A 26,578-nucleotide genomic window follows, 5' to 3' on the forward strand; every position below is an offset into this window, starting at 1 on the left:
AGTTGGTTTTGTTTTACCTTTTCTTTACCTTGTCCACAGCAGAGTGAGAGACAGATTGTTATGAACACAGCAAGAACTCTTCCATCCAAAACTAGATCGAAAATGTTCTGCACCAAGTGAGCTTAGGTGGATTGTTATTAACAGCAGTTAGCAATTCAAACATAACCATGTGATTTGGTATCAGATCACATTTGCAGCATTGTAGGTTTATCAAACTCGTGCCTAGGGCCAGCATCCTTTAAATGACTAATAGATTAACACCGGAGGTTATTGGTTCGAGTTGTCAAAGAACCATCTCAACTCATAAGTTTAAGCTGATAGGTAAGGTTTAAGGATATGATTTATATTATTCTCAAACACACCCCTTCAAGTGAAAGCCATTTGAGCTTGAAACTTGTACAAACATATTATCTTGTGCTTAATTTTTTTTATCAAATAAATGAGGATGGTAAGATTCGAACTCGTAAACGCTTGGTCATCAAGGCTCTGATACCATGTTAAAGAACTATCTCAACCCAAAAGTTTAAGTTGTTAGGTGAAATCTAATGATATGATTTATATTATTATCAAATAGAAGCCTCTCTCTTTAGAGGAATTGTATCAAGTGGCCTGAAAAAAGGAAAAAAAGATTTTGGCCTATACCCCTTTATAATCTTGGCAGAAGCTGCTTAATTTCAAGTTAAACGTGTTTCTCTTGATTGCACAGAATATTTGATAATCTGGGGTGTTTATTCCAAAAATATGAGACTTCAAATGCATGCTGTATATCTACTGAATTAAAATCAGACAAGACTAGGTACATTATACTAACATTACCAAGTAAATGTTTGTGAAACACAATAATTGAACGAGGAAGGGAATTGGTTAAGAGAATCCAACAACAATAATGACCAAAACAAGGAACAAGAGCAGCTATTAGGCTTAAGTTTCTGAGGAATTATCAAGCAGCATCCACAATGATTTGTGTGTGGCTTCCTGCACATGAATCTATATAGACGTAGCTGTAGTGGGGGCTGAGTTATATCAAATGCAGCCCAGATTCTCTCGGTCTACTGTACCATCTGCCATTTGTCATTGATACTTTTTAGAGAAGCCTAAGGGGCAGCAGACGCATCCATTTTAATGTTTTCCTATCCCAACCTGTACTGTTCAACAGGAAAACTTTCCATCCAACACTTTAATGTATATATTTTCTGTAACACATGAGAAATCGTTTGATTATATAATTGTAGTTATTTTTTAAAATATTTTTTTTATTTAAAAATATATTAATTTATTTTAAAAAAATTATTTTTAATATCATTACATCAAAACTATCTAACAAAAAAAAAAAAAAAAAACTAATTTAAAATAACTAAATAAATAAATAAATTTAAAATTTTTTCAAAAATATTTTTAAAATATAAAAACAAACTTTCATTAAATAACAAGACTAGTCAAACATCTTTTTAACTCTAATTTGATAGTTTTTTAAGCCTTGACTGGCTGCATCCAGTAGACTTTCTTACAAAAATAAATTTAAAAACCAACCTAAATAAATTAAAAAATCTAAAAACAAAATAAATTAAACCAAAAAAACATCCTTTTTAAGTCTAATTTAAATGTTTTATAAACCTTAATTTGTTACATCTAGTTTACTTCCTCAGAATGTAAAATCTTTGATTGGACCAAAATTTAGGCTCGTGTTATCATAAGGATACACATTTAACTAAAATCTCCTACATCAAATGCGTATTAAATCAATATTTTATCGATGCCTGCATTGAAGAATCAGTCATGGGCCAATGATCTTCTTATTCTACCAATTGCCTTTTCTTTTTTCTGTCTCTCCCATCAATTTCACTTTCTTGAATCCTGATCCTCCCTATGCACATGTTTCTTTTTTATTTTATAAATACCATGCGTTAAAGACTAAATATACAAATGTAAATTACTGATAGAGTTATCGAGAAACATGTATTATCGATCAAAGTTTTGTTGGGAATTTATTATTCATCAATGAATTTATTGATGTTTCAAATTACTGATGAAATAATGAAGCTAAGTAAATAAAACCCACCATCAAAATCCAATACCATATTTTCATATATTTCTGGTGCAAGTTAATTTTTTTTTATTAACGTAGGTGTCCGGGCAGCTTGTATGCACCTCGATTAATCCCACGAGTCCTGAAGTTAATGACCATGTAAGCCTTCAGTAACCCTAAAATTTATGAAACTCGAACTAGTAACCTCTAGAGAGCAAATAAAGAACATAGTCAGTTGAGCTATACTCCTCGTGATTAAGTTAAAATTATTAGTTTATTAACAGCTTCTTAATTTTTTTTATATCCCAATTACGCCATGCAAAGACAATTGTTAATTGATGCTTGTTACTGAGTAATTGCTGATATGATATATACATATGATGGATGTTTGCAAGCAACTCACTGGAGGTCTTAGGGCAAAATATACACGTATAATGGAGACAGGCCAAACGCGTAACAGGAACCACTAGTGCTACGACCTATAATGGAGATGAATTTATTTCTGGGAAAAAGTAGATGATGACTCAATAAATTAACAACACTCTGTTGTAAAAATCTTCAAAATAAATTTATTTATCGTGCTATTATCTCCTAATAAAATACAATCGCTACACCATATTTATTTGTATACAATTAATGTTTATATATATATATATATATAATCTTAGCAAAGTCGATATATACACGAGGGTGCATGTCGACAGTCGGCCACATAAATTAAAGAGGGGAAAAGGACTGGCTATTTCAAAATGGAAAAGAGACCCCAACATGGCTTTTGCCTGACGAACAGCCTTAGTATCCTCTCCGGAAAACAAACAATCATAATTATTTCTGGCTAAGAAGAAAAGGATCTGATCAGAGTTTGTTGATGAACGTAACATCTCAATCATGATATCAATATTCATCACTCAAAACAGACGAGGGGCCACTCATCTTTCCAAGAAAGTTAGATAAAATTGCTTCTTAACATTATTTCTCTCTGTTTTTTTTTTTAAAAAAAGAAATTTAGATTCATGAAGGCGTTTCACAGTTTTTTTTTTAATTGTAATTCAGAGTGGTGATTTAAAAGAGAGAAACTCAATAATTTATTATTAAGCATGAAGAAGAAGCAAGTGATGGTTTAATTAGAAAAACAAAAAAAAATTAATTATTCATGAAAAGTATATTTAGATTATTCCCTACCTAAATTATTATTCCCGTGCTCTACAATTACTATAACTAAGCGCGGGAATATTAATTTAGGTAGAGAATTATATAAATATAATGAACCTTTTCATGAATAATTAAAAAAAAAAATTCATGTACCATGAATTTAGAATTTAGGTGTGTGTGTGTGTGTATATATATATATCAACCATAAGAAATTATAGAGTTAATATTTATTACATTAGTACTCCTATATAAAAAAAGAAAAAGAAGAAGCGAGAATTAATAAGATTAGACATCACTACCAAAATATTTATAGAATTATATATGCAACAAAAACAAGAGTAATATACAAGACAACTTTCTGGGTTTTTGCACCATGAACTTTTTATTTTTTTCAAATTAATCAGTAAATTAATGGAGAATGCATCATAAATATGCTGGAAAAGGCATTTACACGCCTAGATCACTACAAGTAATTAAACAAGCATGCTCCATGCATCGATTATTTTTTTTTATGTGTAGATCTAAAATCTACATTGATTGTGGGTGTTGATTGTTAGTCAGTTAGGTTTAAGGACTTTATGTATTAAAAATTGCATAATTACTAACACATAATTAAATATACCCTAGCTTAATATAATTCTTTGATATTAAAAAAAATTATAACAAAAATAAAATTAGAGTAAAAATATATTAATAGAGAATCATCTAAATCTAAAATTTAAACTATTAAGTGACACCTCAATATATGATTTATAATTACTTGATTAACAAAACTTAAAAACCATATCATAACATCATCTTAACTTAAAAATTTAAATTTTTATGTAAAATCAATATTTCTTTTCTTTAATATTACTCCCTAATATATGATTAGTAGTTTACTTTTACTATATATACTAGTATGTTTTTTTTTATACATACCCCATGATATAATTTATATTACCTTTTAATATATATATATATATATATATATAATACTCTCTTTCCTTTAATATTTCTTCTAGGTCTAGTTGCATTTATCTCTGAAACAAATTTCAAGTTTGAGTGATTTTAATTTCAAAAATGATGTTAAATAATTGTTTTAGTTAATCTAGTTTTAACCGTTTAAACCGGTATTTGTTTTCTTTGTAAATATAGCAGATATTATTTTTTAAAATATTTTATATAAAAATACATCAAATAATATATATTTTTTATTTTTAAAATTTATTTTTAATATTAGTATATCATAATGATCCAAAAAACATAAAAAAAAACTAATTTAAAACTATTTTTTTTAAAAAAAATATAATTAGATCACAATGCCAAATATGAACAGACAATTCATTTATTTATGGAGTGTAAAGATTTGAATTTTAAAGCACAAATATCAAAAGCCCTTTGCGTGTACACAATCTAGCTCCTTTTTCTTGTAGTGGTAGCTATTTGCGAGATTTGTGAAGGACGATTGGAGGCTGAATGTAATCTTTATCTCAAGTATTTGGAAAATTAAATAAAATTAGCATATTATCGGTTAGGCAAACAAGAAGTTAGTGCTCTTAATTAGCAGCTAGCTAAGCATATATAAGAGTCTTATAATCCCCATATTTTTATAATCGTAATCGGTTGGGCATTCAAGAAGTAGTGTTATTAATTAACTATTAAGTAGCAGTCGAAGTATAAGAGCCTTATTATCATCATAAATTAATTAAATTGACTGGTGTGAAAACTTTTTAAGAAGGTAAAGTAACATTTTAGTAAGTAAATTTTTAATACTATATCAAATAATAATTATCTCAACCAAAAATATTAAACGAATTCTTAAAATATAATATTTATTATTCTCATACAAGTATGCTTTCCATTTTATGATTCAACATTATATATATGCACAAATTCGGGTGTAGATGATTTATTTAAGACTCGACAAGGTAAGGATTTAATCTCTATCCGCGGAAGCCATTCCGAATAGTAGCTGGAACTTTTCATTACAAGATTTTGCCACAATAGCTAGGTCAGGGGGTGTTTCTCGTGGAAGATATTTTTTTTAATATATATTTTTATTTAAAAATATATTAAAATGATTTTTTTAGTTTTTTTTTATTTTTCACATTAATATATAAAAACTATTAAAAAATACTAAAAATTTATAACGTGGTATTAATTTGAGGTTTTTAACCTCAATCACATTTTAAAATTTGTTCGAACAAGAGAGGATTGTGGGAAATTGGGTTGGCGAGAGTAGCTAGACTTTAAAGATTTTTTGCTTTCGTGCTAAAATTCTTTTTGGGCATTAATAGGAAAAAACAATCTCCTTTTGATCTGTTAATATCATTAGTTTCTGGATTCATTTTCAGCCTTTGCATGTTTGATAGGCAAATTAAACACTATCTTTCCTTGGTGGGACTTGAAGAATTTCTTTTTGATGAAAACCCACATGTGGATATTTTATCTTTATATATCAAATCAGGATATCATAGGGGTACTGGTCTCACTTTTGAATTATAGAAAGAGAGCACAAAAAAAAAAAGAATAAATAAATAAATAATCTTCACACATGAACTTAGAAAGCCTATGTTTAACATTTTTTACGTCAATGATATAACTTTATAGAAAAGGTATTAATTAATTAATAGGATTCTTAATTGCATATATATTTCAAAGGACTCTGATGCATATTACGAATATTTATAGTTCTAATTCTACCAATTATATTTTCCTACACACATTCATTAAAGAATTCAAATTGACAGATTCTTCTTATGATTTGGCTTTTAAAAATGACGATAACAAAAATAAATAAATAAATAAACAATGTTCCCTCAATGATTTAGAATGAGAAGGGTTCCTCGACTTTCTCTTCTATAAATTGCCTCCATATCATCCCAATCTTGTCATCCCTATCCTTTCTCATTTGCGCCTTTTGCCCCCATATACCTCCCCCTTTTCTGTACTGTCTTTGCTTTTGTGTTTAGCCTTTTTCTTAGCTACTCTCTCTGTGAAAGAATTAAAAAAATGCCAAACAATGAAGCAAAGTTCTCCGTAAACCAACCTTTGAAAACTCAAAAACTTTTCATTGGAGTGCAAATTTTCTTCAGAATTGTAGCAATTGCAGCCTCAGTAGCCTCATCATGGCTCATGATCACCAGCAAGCAAGTCATTGATATTGGAGGAATTGTACTCGACGCAAGATATAGCTACTCTCCAGAATTCAAGTAAGATAAACTGAAAACACATAAACAAGCTGCTACTAAACTTGTAAGTTCACTGAAAAGAATCCTTTGTTTTGTCAGGTTTCTTGCCTTCACAAATATTGTTGTTGGTTGCTTCTCTCTACTGTCCTTACTATTTCTTGTCCTTGTTGTTCGTCAAGGCTCCAATCCAAACCACTATTTCTTCTTGTTCCTTCATGATTTGGTATACTCTTTTGTAACATCTTGTATGATCTAGTCCTCAAAATATTCGTTTTTATTTGATGCAGTCTTTGTGGAATTTTGATGGTAATTAACAGGCAATGATGTCTTTGGTCGTTGGTGGATGTGCTGCTGCCACTACAGTAGGTTTCTTGGGGAAGCATGGGAACAGCCACACTGGCTGGATGCAAATCTGTGATAACTTTGGCAAATTCTGTAATAGAGCACAAACTTCTGTGACAATCTCGTACTTGAACTTGATTTGCTTGTCGATTCTTACCATCACATCTGCAAGCAAATCAAGGAAAATGGAAGCTTAGAAATTGAATGCATGCAGTTGATGAGTTGGCAGAAATAAAATGTGTGCAAGGCAAATTATGTAATAGAGAAACAATTTCTTTCACTTGGTGCTGTTTGTGACTGGTTTGCTTGCCGATGCTTACAATCATATCTGCAAGAAAATCTAGGCAAATGCAGTTGAGTTGTCATAAATATAAAGTGTGAATAAATCTGCTGTAAAATTTCTAATTAATGAATGCTTTATTCCATTAAAAGACAACCTCTCTCTCACCTTTTCTTCTCTTTGCCTTTTTTCTTGCTTACAAAGGGGAGAGGATTGAATGCAGTTGCTTGTACTCCTGTTTTTCTCTTCTTTATTTCCACATCCAATAAATTAATAAAGCATAAATTAATGGGTTTTTCTTTTCTATTATTTAGATAAACCAAGATATTCATATTCTATTTCTATTATTTAGATAAACCAAGATAGATATTCATATTTAGAGTTTTCACTGCATATAATGATATTAAATGTTGATATTTTTATATCGAGAAAATATACGTTAGAAGTAAAAAGTCTTCTACTTGTAATTAGAGTATCAGATTTTACCCTTTCAATTAATTTTTAATTTTAATAATTATAAATGGATATTTCCTTTTTTAATCATAAAAACGCAATATATATCTCAATAAAATCCAATTATGTCAAAATAAGATATTCCATAGTTATATTAAAAATAAGGTGTAATTTAGTCTCTTAATAAAAATTATAATGAATGTGGAGTAGGATTAACAATTTATTATCTAAATAAAAAACTTTTTAAAAAATAATCAATATCATAATCCAAATACTATCTAAATAAATGTGTGTTGTGAGCTTGAAGCCGAGAAACATCTAAGGAATTTTCCCAGAAGAAACATATATAGAACGCAGGATGCCCATGATGTAATCTTAATCTGTTATCGAGAAATAGTATTAACAGGATTCTACTTTGAGAGGGATTCAATTAATTGCATTCATAGAACTCCGAGGAAATTATTGGAGTTCGAGCCAATTCCATACAACATCAAACCTAATATACTATCCGAGAAAATTAATTTTTTAGCCGTAAGAACAAACACGCTATTAATAGAATAACAACTTTTGTTGCTTTGTCTTATTTGTCGTTACTTTGCTTTTCATTTCTGATTCTTAGAATCACATCTGCAAGCAATTCTAGGCAAATTGAATTCTGGAAATTGAAAAAATACAGTTGAGTTGTCAGAAGTGAGGTATGAATATATAGAAAGGATTACAATGAGTAAGTGTGTTTCTATTGTATACTTTCTAATGAATGCTTTATTCTAATAATAAAAGACAATCTCTTTTGCTCTTCTCTATCCTCTTTTTCGAAAAAAAATTTATGAGACAAGTTATAATTATTAGATATTTAATGTAAATCTGTGCAAATTTCAAGTTTAAAACACTTTCACTTAAAAAGATGTATTAAAACTTAATATAAATCATATCTTGGAGCCTCACCTAATAATTTAAAGCTGTTAGGTGAGGTCCAAGATATGATTTATATTATTCTCCAACAATATCTACAGAAAAATAAAAAAAAATCATATATGTTTTCAAAAAATTATAAGATTCTTATTAAAAAAATTATTTTTTTCTCTTATTTATCTTTTTTTTTTATCTATTTTCATCACAGGAAGGGAATTATTAAATGTAGTAGCTATATTTTTTTCTTCTTTTTTTGTTTCCAACTGTAAAAAATAATCCCAATATAGAAATTGTATTTATTTATTTATATAGCCATAATCATGTTTAATTAACTTTTACAATCCCAACCGTTAATTAACCGTTGCAAAAGGTTTAACGACCAAACAAAACTTGAAAATTTTGAAAATGTATTACAATGATACATTAATGGCTATATAAAATTATTGGAGCATTAGTCAATTCTATTCAAAATCAGACTTAATATATCATTAATGCAAAAAAATAAAATAAAAATTGAAGTATTATTAAACGAATTCCCATCAATGTGCAGTGGTCCATGGATATATGGCTGAATATATATCATTTAATCCAAAAGACCCCATTCATAATACAAATTGGTTCCCTTTAAAATTCAGATTCTAGTTATTTCATTATTTGGGTTATTTAAGCTGAAAATAAGGTAGATTAGGAATCATCTTGGATTTTTTTTAGTCACTTTCTTGTTCTCAGTTTAATCATTTTTCAGTTGTAATTAAGCATTTCATTTCGAAAGTATTTCAATTTTGCTCTTATCAATTTAAGCTCTCTTACAATTTGGTAACATAGCTAGACGAGCCATGGCGGATCGATGAGACTAGAATGTCACAATTATTAGAAATCATAGTCAGCATGAAGTAGAAGCAAGATCGGCAACAACACAACCAGCAGACACAACAACTAGTTTTGGAAGAACTCGAACAACTACTTCAGGAAAGAGACTGATAAATTCCCCTCTGAATACGGAATACGCCCATAACTTCAGTCAATGGCCACCACAAGACTGAAGCCGAGCCACCGAGGGATAACCAAATCCAGTCAAGGCCCACGAAACTGGATTTTCCGAAGGGTAGGTCTACAAGGCCAACCACTTCTTTAACCACCACGATACTGATCCCCAACATCGTTTATTGATGGCAAGTTTCCACATGGAGGGGAGGGTTATTGCATGATTCCAAGAGATGGAAGAGAAAAGGGCTATAACAACCAATAGGAGTACAAATCGCTGATGGTGCAAGGATTTTAAATATTGAGCCAAAAACTTCTGTTACTTTGTCTTACTTTTCAATGGTTTGCTTGCTGATGCTTACTATCACTTCTGCAGGCTTGGAAATAAAAAGGGTTACAATTAGTAAATGTGCTTTTATTGTCTCTTTCTCTCCATTTTTTCTCTTTGCCGTTTTTCCTGCTTACAAGGGGGAGAATCAAATGCAGTATCTGATAGTATTTTTCTTCTACGGTGATCAGATTACTCCTGTCATGACGGGTATTGAGTTTTCGAGTACTAATAATTAACCACTGACTAATCGTTCAAATGCAAGCACGTAAAAAACGGACTAGGGCTAACTAGCATCTAGTAATGTTCGGATTGAGCTCGAAAGTGGTGTGTTTATGACCTTAACCGAAGGCCAACTCCATGAGTTTGCTTTCTGATATGATTAAGCCTTAATACACTTGATTAGCAAATGGTGTTAGGACTTGGGAAATCTGCTCACAGCCTCACATGCACGTGTGGGACTCGGGCACATGAAAGTGAGATCCTCCTTTCGAACAAACTGGATTTTGAGCAGCAGTTCTCAAACGTTGCTGTCAATATGAAGTAGGGGATTGTTGTTCAGAGAGAAAGGGTTAGAAAATGTTGGAGAGGCAGATGTGCAACTAGTACGTAGATGAAAGTTTTATCGAGGCAAGCAACAACTAAACCAAGATAACCCTGATCTCTTCTCCAGTATACTTGATATTTGATAGGAAAATTATTGTAGAATAGGAATTCATATTTGTCAAACTGACTCGACCGAGAGAGGAGAAGGTAGTATTAGGTTATTAGATTCACCGGCTACATGTTTTTATTAAACCATCGTTGTTTTGTTATTTAAAAAAAATTATTAGTAATGACCCAATTAAATTTGGATCAAGTTTAGAAAGGTTAATCAACATGGGTTAATTGGATTTCAACGTGTTAATATCTTATTTAGGTGACCTAAAAATCTAGCTTAGCTCATATTTCTCGGATCAATCAGCAAGCTGGGTTGAACAACTGTGTGGAAATCTTCAAGCCACTCTTTGTTACATATGAATGAAAAGTCGGGTATGAATGAAAAGTCGGGTGTGGATGTTTGTTTTTCCGGTTGAAATTGTATTTTGTGATTAAAAAAATATAATGTGCTTGGAATTATTTTTTATTGTTTTTGAATCATTTTAATATACTTATATTAAAAATAATTTTTTAAAATTAAAAAATATATATTATTTTTATATATTTTCAAATAAAATAACTACTATCACATCCATACTACTTAACAACATAAAACGCAAATGGACAGGGGCTAAAAGTTCGTCTACAAAAATGGGTTAACAATTCAAACTCTTATTGGACCTCCTGGAATTATAAACAACAATTTATCTTTGGACCTTGCTTGAGTCCTCTCTCCTCTGCACTGCACCCTTATTTATGGGCTCTTACTGTTGTTTCTCAAGACCATGATCATAGAAAGCATCCATTAATTCTATGGGCCTGCCCATACGAGCAAACAAAGTGTTGATTTATCAGCACTTTGCTTATGCTTTTTGCATGCATGTACAGAAACGAAACCGCTAATTGTACTGGTAACCATGTAGAATACTGATAGAGCTGCGTGTAGGAAACTGCAATTTTGTTGGTAAGTTTGGGAATCGTTAGGAAAACGATAAGTTGTTTTAGTGGAGCTGTAAAGGATTTTGAGAGGGCATTCATTCCAAAGTTAATTTACAATTCATGAATGGCTGCCAAGAAAGCTAATGGAAGCAAGCAAGACCATTTTCTCCCACTCAAGTTTCTTCATTTCACCACAGTAAGATCTTTCCAGTTTACTGGGTTCAAGACCCTTGAATCAGCTAACCTGTCATCTCTCAATAACCCTCCTTTATGGGGTGAACTCGTTATCTACCTTGGTTCAAGACTGGTAACCAAATTGCTTAACCTTTCATTTCGAAATGTCATCCATTTAAAGAACGGAAAGATACTTCAATTTATGGAGCTTTACCCCATTCCTCGAGTAGAAGGGTGTGTGAACAATTTGTATTAGAAAAGGGCTTCATTAAAAACAGAGGTATAAAGAAAAAAAGATCATGGACCACAAAATCCAACCGGGGAATTCACACGGCAACAAAGCATGAGCTGTAAGTTCATCCCATTTTCTCCATCAAAGACGGGATTCTAAAGAAGTACGCCGAAACAAGGAAGCAACTTTTGGTAGGTCCGAAGACCTTACCTGTTAAGGTAACTGCCAGCAGAAGAGTGCAATAGGTATAGCATAGTGCAGATGCACATGGTCAAGAACAAATGCACATGGCTTAGACCCACTATTATATGGTAACCATCAATCCAATATCCATCAAACTACTAAAGTAGGAAAAAATAATTGGAACTATCTCGATCACTGATATATGAAAATAAATCAAGAATATCCATGAAGAAAATCATTCTGGGACCCTGTCGCCCTCTAAGGTGGCCGATAGAAGGTGTTTAACCATTCAAGTTAACACCAACACGAGTGGAAGGATTTGAATCTGATCCTAGAATAAATGCAGGGCCATATACATCAATGAAGAGACCTATGTCAAACTTCAAGATTTGTTCTGGCAACATTTTTATGCTTGACCATAACTGCAGAAGTTTTAAGAATATGGGACCCAGCAAACACTAGCAAAATTAACCTGCCTGAAGGAGTAGAAATGAATGTCAAATAGCAAGTCTTCTGAACTCCTTATAAAACAAGGAACTCGATAACAATCTTCAGTTAAGAAAACCGTGGGCACTCACCAGGATATTACATGGAAAATGCAGTCCCTTCTCACCAGGATCTGAATTTAGTGAAATATCCAATTTTCTATTAAGATCATAAAATAACCATTTCACCTATCAGACAACTCAGAGAGAGACTGAAAGGTACTGACTTTGCACAATCAATACAATTAACCCTGCCTTGGTTATTATTTGCATTTAGCTGTCATGAGAAAACAACATTTTCAATAAGTACTGTATATCATAAGTGTGATCTCAACACATTACAAACACTACTATTATTCAGTTTCGCATAAAGAACATGAAATCCAGTGTATTTAGGTCAACAAACCATGATCTCATCCCTAAAAAGAAGAGGTTTTCCAGCGGAAACTAAGCTAAAACTGTTTAGTCCTAAAGCAACTTAACAAACATATGGGGAAAAAAAAAGCAAACACAAAACAAGAGTAAAAGCAAACACAAACAATGTACATACAGATTAACAAGCCATCCTCAGATTCAAGTTCCAAGCACATGGAAGAATTAAGTCCATGCTAGGGCCTGGCAAAAACACCCCAAATCTTACCCCGCCCCAGACCATCCAAGAGCTTCTTAGATCCTTCAACATCCATCTCCATAAGTTTCTTCAAGTGCACACTAGCACCAGCAGCAATCATTTGTTTCTTACACTTCTTAGAATTTGAAAGAGAGGCCAATATAGAAACAGGGTATTTCTTATCCAAATTCTGTATCAAAGGATCCAATAGCTGAACTGTACTCACTATTCCTCCCTCAGTCTTTCTGAAAATCCTCCTATTACCAGCATGCAACACAAGCAATGACAATGCTTTTGCTGCTGCCTCCTTTTCTTCAACAGCCTTACCATCCAACATTTTAATCAATGGACTAATGCACCCCAATTCACCAATTAGTTTCCTAGTTTTCATAATAAAACCAAGCTCAAAAACAGCTCTGGCAGCTGCAACTCTCACACCCAGAACCCCACAATTCAACACCGCCACAAGCCTAACAACAAACCCATCAGAAACAAGCCCTTCAGCAATAGCTTGGTTGGAAGCCAACTCCCTTAACAACTCAACAGCAACTTCAAGACTCCTTGCCGGAGGACATGAATCCCAAAAATTCCTCAAACACTCAACAACCCCTTCCTTAACAATCAAAAGCTTCAAATTTTCATCTTCCTTAACCAAATTACACAAACAACCGATTGCATTTTCTTGAGCTAATGCAGTTCCAGAAGCTGCAAGCCCAATAAGAACAAAAACAGCATTCTCTTCTATAAAATTCTCTCTAATCTCCTCAAACACGGCCAAATTCCTCAAAACCCCACTTGCAAGACCCTGTGAACTAGGTGTTCCAGCTTGACAAATCTCTAACAATGAACAAATCCCGCCTCTAGACCCAATCGCCCTTGCATTATCTCTCGAGAAGCTTAAAGCTTGAAGTGCAATACAAGCTTTTTCTTTCGCAAACCAACTTCCTGATTCAAGAATCCTAATCAATTGATTCAAAAGCAACAACCCTTCTGCTATCAAAACATGTTTACTACTATCCACCATTGAAATTCTTGAAATTGCAGCTACACTCTTCTCTTTAATATCAAAACAACTATTACAATCAAGTAATCTAGCAAGAACAGGCACAATACCTTGTGCAACAGCAATCATTACATTTTTATCATCCCCCTGAATCAAACTCAAAACCGTGTCCATAGCCGCGTTCTTCGACTCAGTACTCCCTATTTGCAACCGAGTTATTAAATTCCTAAACTCAGCTCTAACAAGCTCTCTTTTTGGGCCAGACCCAGATAAAATTCCATCTTGAAGAACCCCACTTTTGATCAAAATCTCACAATCTCTCACATTTTGATTCAATTTAGCTAAAATTGAATCAATATCACTTTGAGTCTTAAGCTTCCCTTCCGTCAAGTTTGTATCTAGACATTTTTCAGCTAAAAGGTGAGCATCATTTAGAGTTTGCGAAACAGAGTGAAGGAGATCAAGAGAGAGTGGGTTAGTGATTGAAGTTTGGAACTCGGAAAAATCAGTGAGTTGGGCTTGGAGATCAGCAAGTTTGGATTTTATAAAACTCCATTTCCCTTTGAAAGATTGTATTAATGGGATTTGTTGGTCTAAAAGGGAGTGTAAGAGGTTGTTTGACAGAGTTATTGGGTCATTTTCTGGTATTTTCATGTTGAGTTGAAAGAAATGAAAGAAAAGAGAGGATAATGGGGTTTTTAAGGTTTTTTTTTTGCTGCTTTCTAGAGGCTACAGAGAGAAAGAAGAGGGGCTGCTGGCTGGTGGTCGTGCTGGTGGTAGCGGCGGCGGCGGCTAGGAGGCAGTGTTGTGTAACGACGGAGCAAAGAGAGAGTGAGAAGAAATACTAGCAATTGGTGTTGGGAATGGTGAGTCTGGATATTTTAGATGCAGGCTTCTCCAGGGCTATCAGCTAGTTAGAATTTTATTTTATTTTTCTTTTTAGGAAGGTTTTAAAATTTAATTAATTTAGAATTTTGCAGTTTAAAATTTAGTTGGGATGTTGTACTATTTTTTATATTTGTATTTTAATTATAGTTGGATTATTTTTAAGATATATGATTCCATCGAAAGTTAATTCCAAATAAATATGATTGTGATATAGATATTTATGGAAAAATCTTTTTTAAACAGTTTTTTTCTATTGATTTGATAAAAAGATAAAGATTTTTTTTTAATTTCAGAAAAATATTTAAGTCAAAGTAACATTATTTTAGCAATAAAATGAAGAATGAATAGTTGGTACTTGTTAGTGATATACAATATAGAAATGTAATTTTTAGTCATAAATAAAGAAATTATATTATTCTAAATATATGATAAAATTACATCATATGTAACCAAAGATTGTACATAGTAGAATCATTAGAAAATAAGAATAAAAAAAAAATCATAAATGAGGGTTTTTTTTAATATAAGTTTATTTTGTAGTTAAATTTTCAATTTTTATTTGTAGTTTAAACTCGTTTATTTCATACAAAAAAAAAAATTGAAGTTTCTAACTTTATAATTACACATCATCAATGAAAAAGAAGAGGCTAATTGGGCTTGTTTTAATTTAAAATGATAGATCCAAAATATATTTAATAATAAAAGATGGACTGAACATGGCTATTATATTTTAAAGTGAAAAAATAGAAAGTAATTTTTAGATTTTATTTTATTTGATAACACAAAATAATCATAAAACACAAATTATGAGGTGTTTGGCTAGGCGATGCAATCATTGTTTTGTTCTTAAATTATTTTAATTAATATCAAAAATAAATTTTAAAAAATAAAAAATATATTATCTTGATATATATCTAAATAAAAAAGTATTTTAAAAATTAACATCTATTTCTCTCAAGCACTCTATTAAAATAAAATAAAAACTCCTAGAATTTAAAGCAAATACAAAAAAAAATAACTAAAATATCATAACCCGTTATAAAGTAAATAATTACCTAATATTAATTTTATCTTGAGTAAATAAATCATATCTTTCAAAATAAATATATTATTATTATTATTATTTTTTGCTATATAAAAAAATTTTGAAATCAAGATTTCTTTCTGTTTTTGATTAAAAACAATTAACATTAATTGAGTTACAATTCATTAACAAATATATCACATGTTTTAGACCAATTTTAATGTCATCATAAAATCTCAAAATTTATGTAAATTAAGGGCTCAATGTTTCTTGATAAATCTATCTGCCAAACAAATGTTTTACCAAAAAGTTTTAAATGTTCAAATTAAATTTATTAATTCGAAAATAGATTTTGGTTTTTTTTAAGAAAAGCTAAACGAAAACGGCGGGGTCAACGAAAGTAAAATGGCGCGTTAAACGGGCACGTATTAAACACGCACAACCGACGAACGAGAGCAGAGAGAGAGAGAGTAGTTAAAAGAGTTGGGAATTGAGCCGGAAGTCAAGTGTTTTCAGATAATCAGAATCAATGGCTGAGATTTAATAATCAGCAGACGTAAGCATTACTATCGGGTCCCACTTTCTTTTCAATGTCCCTTTCGCAACATCATTTTTGGAGTGACAGCTTTAACAACGAAAGTTCCATGTCTGCTCTTCCCTTTCCTTAAACTCACAGCTCTTCTCTATTGGTTAGTTTACTGGACATTGCGAACTACGTGACTGAACCTTGAAATCTTATTGGTCTGTGAGGAAGTAAATTGCTGTGAGTTTAGTTTAGATTTCTCAGACCTTGACCTAACAGGTCATGTGTCAGTTGATACTAAATTTGCATGGTCAGGTCATTTTTTTAATAGGACGTGAATGCCCTTCAATGGTTGAGAATTTACTGTTGATTTTTTAGCGGGAAATAAATAAAATATGCCAACTGTTAATCATGAAATTAGGTACGGTTTATTGTAGCTGTGATTATAGTTTAAAGTAATTTTTATTTAAAAATATATTAAAATAAAATTTTTTATTTTTAAAAATAATTTTTGATATTAGCATATTAAAATATAAAAAAATTAATTTTAAATAAATTAAAATTAAAATTTAAAAAACACGATTTACATCACATTCCTAAACACAATCTCAATGAAAATAAATATTAAATAATGGTTATTAAATGTTGTATGAATTAACTGAATAGTGTAGTTTCTGGGTTTTGATTTTTCTGGTTTGTATTCTAACCACAAGTAAATCGGTTGTGAGTTTGCTTTCGCTCTTTAAGTTTTGTAGGTAACCCACTATTGTATTTATAAGGGCATGTTTATGGTATTTTTGTATAATTTTTTTCTTTTTAATACAATTATTTTTATCCAAGAGAAAAGGTAAAAAGGATTTATCAAGTTGATTTAATTAAAAAAAAACATATCTTATTGAGAAAAACAAATATCTAATGTCTCATTCGTTGATCAACAAACAAGTAATCCAGACCCCTTTACCAGGCTAGATCTCGGGTTTGGTTTACCAATCATGTATAAAAATATAGAAAAAAAAAAAAAAAAGAAGAAAAAAAAGAGAGGATATTGAAGCACTGGCCAAAAGGTACCTCTCACCAGCGACAAAGAAATAAAAGATGGTCATGACAGAGTGGATATACAATGGAAGTCGAAGATAATCTCTCCGAAAGTTCGAGTTTCCAAGTGCATGAATTTGACTTTTCCTTTCACCTTTATTTATTCTATGCCGACCGTGACCATCTTTATAGCGAGAAGAATACAGTCAATCACATTCACAAACAGTGGCTTCGGTGAAGCAAAAGTTAATTTTTATTTGCAATTATATTAATATAATATATTTTTTATTTTTTAATATTTATTTTTTACAATAACATATCAAAATAATTAAGAAACATTAAAAAAACTAATTTAAAGTTAAATAATTTAAAAAAAACCTCAAAAGCATAATTGAACGACAATATTTAACAAGATCTTATAATTTGAGCAAATTAATCATGTAATTCAGTCCATTTTATTTTTATTGTTTTCATTGAATAAACCAAGCTAATTTATATTAGTTTTTTTTTTTTTAATTCAGCTCAGGCTAGACACATGTATAACTTTGTTTCTGGAAATTTTGCATGGTAAAGAATATATATATATATATATATGATCATCATCATATCATCATCATCATGATGTGATGCTTAACGGGCATAGGTGCTGCGCAAGTAAAGGTAAAATAATAACGCAAAAGCTAATTCATCAGCAGGCAACGTACTTCGGTCTAATACTCTAATGTATTTAAGTGAAATGGTGGGTGGAAAGCTATTTAATTAATGCAGTCTATTAATTATTATGTATTAAAATGGTAAATAACTCCGGTCTAATGTTATTAAGTGAAACCTACTTCAAGGAAATAATTGTTTAGCCTGTTTCAAGAGGTTGACTTTATTGTTCGGTGGTAGTTTTCATCGATAAATTATGCCTGTCATTTGGGATGATTTGTCTTCCCATCTAGAATTCACGATATTCGGCTCGGGAGTGGTTCGATATCATTATCATATCAAACCCAGCTTTCTATTGCTGATCTTGTGCATTTATCTAACACGGTGTATGTGTTATTTTTGTGTTTAAAATTCTGTTCGGTATATTTTAATTTTAAAATATATTAAATTAATATTTATTTTAATATTTTATGATAATTTTGATTGTTTGATATACAAAATAAAAAGAATTTAAGAGATTATTTTAATATATTTAAGTAAAAGATATTTTTAAAAATATTATGCACTATAATACTAAATACACGCTAAATGATTGTATAAACTTGTAACATGTTAAATGATTCACAAAAAGGAAAAAAAAAATTGAAGGGAGAAAAGTATCTTGCTAGATATGGAATTCTCTCTCTGTTTTTTTTTTTATTTTATTTCTTCAAAAAAATAATTTTATTTACTGAATAAGTATAATACTGAATTTTATCATAGTTTTTTACCTTGATTGTGAGTTTTTAATTTGGCAGTAATATCTGAACAAAATATATCATTAAATGATAGTATTAGAGTATTGAATTCTAGAGACCTATGAATTGAATTCAACAGTATTTTCTCGAGAAATTATGTCATTCTCTAGGCATTTAATGTGTGATTATCCAATTGGATGCCTTTCTAATTCTGATTTTTTTCATCTCTATCATAGAAACTTGTTCCTGCTATTAAATGTCGTCGCACCCTTGCTTACTCATGGCAGCAGGTCTACCAATTGAGTTTTTTCTTTTTTTTTTCTTTTTCAAAGCAGCAAGTAGAATAAAAAACACGAAGGGACTATATTTAAAAACAAATTGGCAGTCAATTTTAGAAGGAACTTTAAATTTTGGTTTTTTAAAATAAATTAAATTCTATTTTATAAATTTTAAATTCAAATTGAAGAGATGAGTTTAAAATATTTTTTAAAATAAATTTTGAAATTTTGAACTAGGTTATTTATTTATTTATTTTACTGTGCTACTTTGAAAAAAAAAACATCGTGGGCTAAGCCTCGGCTGAACCACAGGAAGGTGTGGGGTGGGCCTTTAAAAGGTTTCATGGCATGTGAAGTGCCCCTTCTTCCTGATTGGGTTTGCCATCCCCGTACGAAGGCTTCTATTTTAAATTATTCAGAGAAGCACTTTCTGGTCCGGTTGTACAACTCGAACCTCAGGCAGATCCCCCACTGCCCTAGATTCCATGCCAGCTCAAAATTGCTAGTTTTGTGCTGGTATTCTTGGCTTTCTAGCAATGACAGGTGCTTTCCACAATCGCTGTTCGAACCACCAATTGCAGGAGATGAATCGATTTCACTTGGCAGAGCACATTTTTACAGATGTTTTGGCATTACAGAACAGAACACAAAAGGCCACAAGGAAAAAAACACAAAACAAAAGGTTCCCTAAAACGGGTAAATTACCTTAGAACTTTTTGGAAACTCTTTGATTGTATTCAGAAATTCTAAATTATAGAAGCACAAGTGCGATATTTTTTTTTATATCAAGATTATTGTTGAAAGTTACAATGACAAATAAGAGCAATTTTTTTTTATTACAATAATTTTGTTAGTCATTTAATCAAAACATTCCAACTAACAAAAATAAATAAATAAATATCGTTGTGCTGTGATTTTCAGCGAGTCCAACCACACCATCAATAAGTATCCTGAGGATATTGCTTTCGAACCGAAGAAGATGGAATAATGCATAAATTTGCAATTCCAAAGTGTTTGAAAATCCTTCCACCCAAGTCGAATATAGAAAAAAGATATATAAAAAACGATTGGTAATAGAAAGCGTTGACATTTTTCTTGGGCGAGCTTAGAAATGTTTAACTCAGGGAATAATGATTAATTGACTTCGAAAACTACCTGCAATTTGTACAAGCAATTTGAACTGTTATACATGTGTGTGTCCTATATATATATGATTCTCGGAGAAATAAGGTTCGGAATGAGAATCAAATTGTTTCACCATTTGGAAATAACCAAGGGTCAATGAACTGATTCAATGCAAGTTGATTGATCAACATGCTATGTGGACACAACAAGGCAAAGCCAACCTTCGTACTTTTGCTCCTCGGAAGTCAATTTTCTTCCCTTATGAAGATAGCTACGAAAGCAACACCTAGGTAGCATAATGAACGTTAATGGATAATTGTTTGGTCCTTTTCATAGCTAGAATATATTCGAATCCATCTCCTTTAGTAACATTTGATATCAATGTTATGCTCAACGAGACAACAAAATAGTAAAAAGGCTTTGTATATTGAGGGAAAAAGTGGTGGGGAATGAAGCTCAACTGTTTGCTTGGCAATTCGAATATGGCCATCTCACTCCTCATTGGCTATATAAATACAGACTTTCTCGTGGATTATTGTATCATCCCATCTTCTTGATTACTAGTATCCATGAGAGGAAGAGAGGCCTTGTATGGAGATGAAGAGCTAGAGGGTTGGGTAGCCAAGGACGACTTGCCTATTTCCTCCATGGGGTCCTGAAAAGAATGAAATACTGTCGTTCAGAGCTCACTGGTAGGGTTCATAGGCAGTCTCCTTTGGCTATCCTAACTGGCTCTCATTTTTCATGCTAGACCTACATCTCTTCTACATACATGTTCGAAAGCTAGCTCACTTTCATTTTTTCTGGATTGGGAAGGATGACATGATATTTGCCATTATTGGAATCAAGAAGGTAAGCAAATCAATGCCTCGGGGATGATTCTAGTTGTAGCCAATTTGATTCAAACTAAAAAATTAAGGTATAATTTTAGTCAAGGTTGCCATGCATTGCCAGCCATGTTAATCAAGTAGAAGCATGTACAACTTGACTGATTTCAGGAAACTTATCTCTCAATATCAAGAATAATTCAATAACACTATAAACATCATTTAACTACAAGTATTCAATCTTAACAATACACCATAAATGTGTGTCAAAGTCGACACATGGACCTATTGAAAACCCACACATTCATTTGTTTATTTGACACTTGTTGCATTGTGTTCTCTGTTATTTTGAGTATTTTTATGTCTCGCAAAAAAATTGTGAATTCTTCCATAATTTAAATTTGATTTGAATATAAGTTTTTAGTTCAACTAACATGTATTTTGCGATCGAAAATAGGGTTTCGAATGTTTATAAGATGTTTTTTCATGTTTTGGGAAAAACAAAGTGTTGAAATCTGTGTTTGTGTTTTTAGGGTAAAAAAATATATATCCTAATTCTCAGAGCACTAGAATCGTTTCTAGTTACAAAAAAAATAATTTAGATTAATGGTGCATTATCGGTCAGTGCATACTCCGATTGCGTCTGCGTTTGAAGTAAAACACGAGCGCCACCCATTTAATAATTTTAAAATATAATTTATTATATATGAAGGATTCACGTAATTTTTTTAAAAAAATATAGGTTTGCAGAAAGTAGCTCCCAGCTGTTTTCCACAAACCTGCGGACGTATTAAGTGGAGAGTGAATTATAATTTACTCTCCACTGAACGTCCATAGTAGAGTTCAACTCCACTGTTTACGTGAACAGTAGAGTGTGACTCCACTGTTCACACTCTACTGTTCACGTGAACAGTGGAGTCACTCTCCATGTTCTGACTGGACCGAGTCTGGTCCAAAGCTAAATGCATTGAACCAGGTCCGACCCAGTTAAAAAAATTCAATTTTTATTTTTAATTTTAATTGTGTTTTATTCAAAAAATTAGAAAGAGATCGCTTGATGACGTAGCATTTGCAGAATTTGATCCCAATCCCAATTTTGCTCTTGCCGGGTCCGATTCAGTTTAAAAAATTCAATTTTTTTTAATTGTGTTTTATTTAAAAAATTAGAAGGAGATTGCTTGATGACGTAGCATTTGCAGAATTTGATCGCAATTCTAATTTTGTTCCTGACAATATTTTACCTGATGTTGTTGCGTGCTTAAGAAAACTATAGTCCTTGTCTGATGGATTGTGTATGTGATGAAATTGTAGATTGTTTAATGAAACAATAAAAAATATTTGATATCAATATTATTTATTTCATGATATAATAGCAGTAGTTAAATCTATAATATTTAAATTAAAAACCATCAATATATATATTAATTATTTTATAACCTTAATTTGAAAAACAGTCTTTTAACCAAACACATTAAATTACTTTTTAATCAACCTCAATTTCAACCATAGTTTTAACCAAACATATATTTTTTCATACTAATCTCAATTAGAAGTATTTTTTATAAAATAATTGTTTTCAAACCACAACCACAACAACTATCATAATACCAAACACACTCAAGTCAGGCATGCCTAGACTTATGCTCTAGTCACTTTTTTTTTTTAATATCTTGAAATAAAATCCTAGTTTGATAATTAATTACAATTAAATATAAAAAAATCATTCAATCATTTTATGTTTTTTAAATAATATTTGAGCTCTTTATTGTAACATAATATTAACTTCATTTATTATTATTATTATTATTTGAAACTAATAAGCATTTAAGAACACACACACACACATTATTTTTATTAATTAATAATTCTTTTAATTTTTATACAAGCACAAGAAAATAATTGAAAAAATTATTTTTTTTTATTTTCTTGATTTATAATTGATTTACATATCATAATAAGTTTTTATTTGAATAATCATGCTTCTAATATAAAAAAAAACATGTTCCCTCCAAAATCAAAGAGGAATTGATGAATAACAAAATTAAAGTTTTTGTTAAAAAATACATTTTTACAGGAGAAAAGATTATTTTGAGGAATTTAAATCATTTGATTTTTTTATAGATACTTATTTTGATTGCTTGAAGTTTTTGTTCAAATAACTATGCTATTAATAAAAAGATTATTGTTCCATTAAAAACAAATGGATGTCGAAAAGGATTTTTTACAGGAGAAATATATTTTTGCCTTAGAATTTAAATGATTAGAATTTTTATAAATATTTATTTTAATCACCATGAAAAGTTTTTAAAATATATATTCCTCTATAATTTTAAATAGATAAGTTATATTTACATGATATATTTATAAGAAGAATAATCATACGTGCTTAGCAACTAGAATTAGCTTCCAAGATAAATAAGAGAAAGTACTGTATAAAATAAAAAGAATAGCTTATGTAAAATATTTGCATATATATATATATATATATATATATATATATATATATATATATATATATTGTTTTTTATAATAAAAAATAAATTTTTATTATATATATATATCTATTTTTTGTTTTTTATAATAAAAAATAAATTTTTATTTTTATTTTTAATTAGCATTAATAATTTTTTTTATGATTTATCAATTCATATTTTTTTTAATTTATTTTATTAATAACATATATTATATTTTCATTTCTCAATTAAAAAATTTTATTATATCAAAACATGTATCTATAACATCAGCCTTTTTAATGTTAGAAATTAATGTGATAACCTACCTATAACATGGCACAGGTTCACTTGCTAGTCTGTACTGAAAAGCTTCATAATTAAAATCTTTTCATTAGTACGTGTAGGGCATGGTGATTGAGTTTTTTAGAATTTAGTCCATATATTTTATTAAAATTAAATAATCACCCCCTACAATATCATAAATAATTATAAATACCTCAATTTAGTAGTTTATGAGCTTTGCTTTTAAGTATTGATGGGCCTGAACTTAACAGCCCTGGGTTTGCTGACCTAATTTAGGCTCAAAGAGGACCCTTTTTCTTATACATAAATTTCGAGTTGAGGTTTTCCACTCAATTGGTTCATCGAGCACTCCATGCCCGACCCTGTAAAAGAAAAAGGTACATGAAGCCATCTTCTAAGAAATTTATCCAGCTCGTTAGCACTATCCTTGCGGTCCTTCCAACCTAAGTCTTCAGGATTGTTATGGATTTATTGTATATGAATTTACACCTTTTTTATGGGTTTATTATTAGCAAATAATTGTTGGTTTGTAAATCATAATAATAAAAAATTAAAACATTGAATTATTCAGTGAAATTGCTTACAGAATCAGTATTTTATCAGCAATTCTATTGTAAATTCTATCAGAATGTTCCAATTCATTTTAGATTTTTCAATAAAACTTACAAAATTTTCAATTACCGTTTCCCTACACACTAACAAAATATTGTTTCAGCTTTTTTCAACTTTATAGTAATGAATGAAGAAGCTCGAGATTATAATACATAAATTTGCTATTCCAAAGCGTTTGAAAACCCTCCCTCCACCCAAGTCGAATATAGGAAAAGATTAAAAAAAAAATGATTGGTAATAGAAAGCGTTGACATTTTTTTTGGTGGGCTTAGAACATCGGTTGATGTTCAACTCAGGGAATAATGAACTCAAGGTGATTAGAAAAGAAGTCAAGAACAACAACTCGTGCCTTAATCCATCTCATAAAAAAAATCACAGACAGACCTTAATGGACGTCAAAATCTCGATACAATTCACTTGTTGAAAGAATCCAATACCAGATTATTTTTTTCAATCGTTTCTTCTGATAAATTGATTCATGAGGTCAAAGTTTTATCCTCCTTTTCTACTACCCTGTGAGGATTAATACTAGCAATTGGAAAATGGTTCGGGGTTGTCTAGATTAATCTTCCTTCACCAATGCTTAAATTGTTTCTAATTGTATAGGATATCTAGCTGCAATTTGAACTTTTATATATGTTTGTCCTATATATGATTCTCGGAGAAAGAAGGTTCAGAATGAGAATCATAGTTTTTCACCATTTGGAAATAATCAAGGGTCAATGAACTGATTGATCAATGCAAGTTGACTGATCGACATGCTATGTGGACACAACAAGGCAAAGCCAACCTTTGTACTTTTGCAACTTGGAAGTCGTCAATTTGTTTCCCATATGAAGATAGCTATGAAAGCAACACCTAGGTAAGCATAATGAACGTTAATGGATAAATATTGTTTGGTCCTTTTCATAGCTAGAATATATTCGAATCCATCTCCTTTCTTTAGTAACATTTGATATCAATGTTATGCTCAAAGAGACAACAAAATAGTAAAAAAGGGTTTATATATTGAGGGAAAAGTAGTGCCCATATATGGTGGGGAATGAAGCTCAACTGTTTGCTTGGCAATTCGAATATGGCCATCTCACTCCTCATCAGCTATATAAATACAGACTTTCTCGTGGAGTATTCTATCATCCCATCTTCTTGATTACTAGTATCCATGAGAGGAAGAGAGGTCTTGTATGAAGATGAAGAGGTAGAGGGTTTGGTAGCCAAGGACGACTAGCCTATTTCCTCCATGGGGTTCTCAAAAGAATGAAATGTCGTTCAGAGCTGACTGGTAGGGTTCATAGGCAGTCTCCTTTGGCTATCCTAACTGGCTCTCATTTTTCATGCTAGACCTACATCTCTTCTACATACATGTTAGAAAGCTAGCTCACTTTCATTTTGTCTGGAATAGGAAGGATGACATGAGACTGCCATTGTTGGAAACGAGAAGGTAAGCAAATCAATGCCTTGGGGATGATTCTAGTTGGAGCCAAAATATGTGCAATTTGATTTAAACTCAATTATTAAGGTACAATTCCAGTCAAGGTTGCCATTGCATGCATTGAAAGCCATGTTAACCAAGTTAAAAGCATCAACAACTTACTTTATACTAGATTTCAGGAAACTTTTCTCTCATTATCAAGAATCATTTCAACAACACTATAAACATCATTTAACTACAAGTATTCAATCTTGTATATAAATTAAATTCAGGTTAAGGTTTTGCACTCAATGGATCCACGGAGCACTCCTTGCCTGACCATATAAAAAACGATACACGAAGCCATCTTCTAAGGAATTCATCTAGCTCGCTAGCACCATCCTTGCGATCCTTTCAACCCAACTCTCCATGAGTTAGGCTCTGGACTTTCACGCCTATGCTTTGTAAATCATCTTGCCTGAAAATCTCAACTTGGTGCATGGCTACCACTTGGCATTAGATACCTGAGAATCTCTTCAAGGAAAAACTTTTTGTCCTCGGTCAAGGCACACTTTGCCTAGACCTAGTCCCAGTCACACCTTTTTCATACATTATAGAGTAATCTATTGAGATTAGGGTAATTATCTTGCATTATTAGCCCTAAAGTAGATCAGGGATCTTCTTACCTCATTTCCATGTAGGAAGAGGAAGAGGAAGAGGAAGAGAAACTAGTATATTAAACCCTGCAACAATCATTAGAAAAGGGAGATAGCAATGGAACATTAATAACATCGTA

At 31.0% G+C, this 26,578-nt stretch overlaps 2 protein-coding genes across 2 annotated transcripts; one reads left to right on the forward strand and one right to left on the reverse strand.

Moving 5' to 3' along the window:
* The first annotated feature begins 6,044 nt into the window (after positions 1-6,044).
* On the forward strand, positions 6,045-7,277 carry LOC18105863 (CASP-like protein 1F1). The gene is made up of 3 exons (XM_006374505.3): positions 6,045-6,372; positions 6,451-6,574; positions 6,669-7,277. The coding sequence occupies exons 1-3, from the start codon at positions 6,173-6,175 to the stop codon at positions 6,888-6,890; spliced, it is 546 nt and encodes a 181-aa protein (XP_006374567.3). The 5' UTR covers positions 6,045-6,172; the 3' UTR covers positions 6,891-7,277.
* A 5,363-nt stretch (positions 7,278-12,640) lies between these two features.
* LOC7456635 (uncharacterized) lies at positions 12,641-14,822 on the reverse strand. The gene has a single exon (XM_002322255.4). The coding sequence runs from the start codon at positions 14,567-14,569 to the stop codon at positions 12,911-12,913; it is 1,659 nt and encodes a 552-aa protein (XP_002322291.1). The 5' UTR covers positions 14,570-14,822; the 3' UTR covers positions 12,641-12,910.
* Between the last annotated feature and the right edge of the window lie 11,756 nt (positions 14,823-26,578).

The sequence above is a fragment of the Populus trichocarpa genome, chromosome 15, assembly GCF_000002775.5.
Source record: "Populus trichocarpa isolate Nisqually-1 chromosome 15, P.trichocarpa_v4.1, whole genome shotgun sequence".
NCBI lineage: Eukaryota > Viridiplantae > Streptophyta > Magnoliopsida > Malpighiales > Salicaceae > Populus > Populus trichocarpa.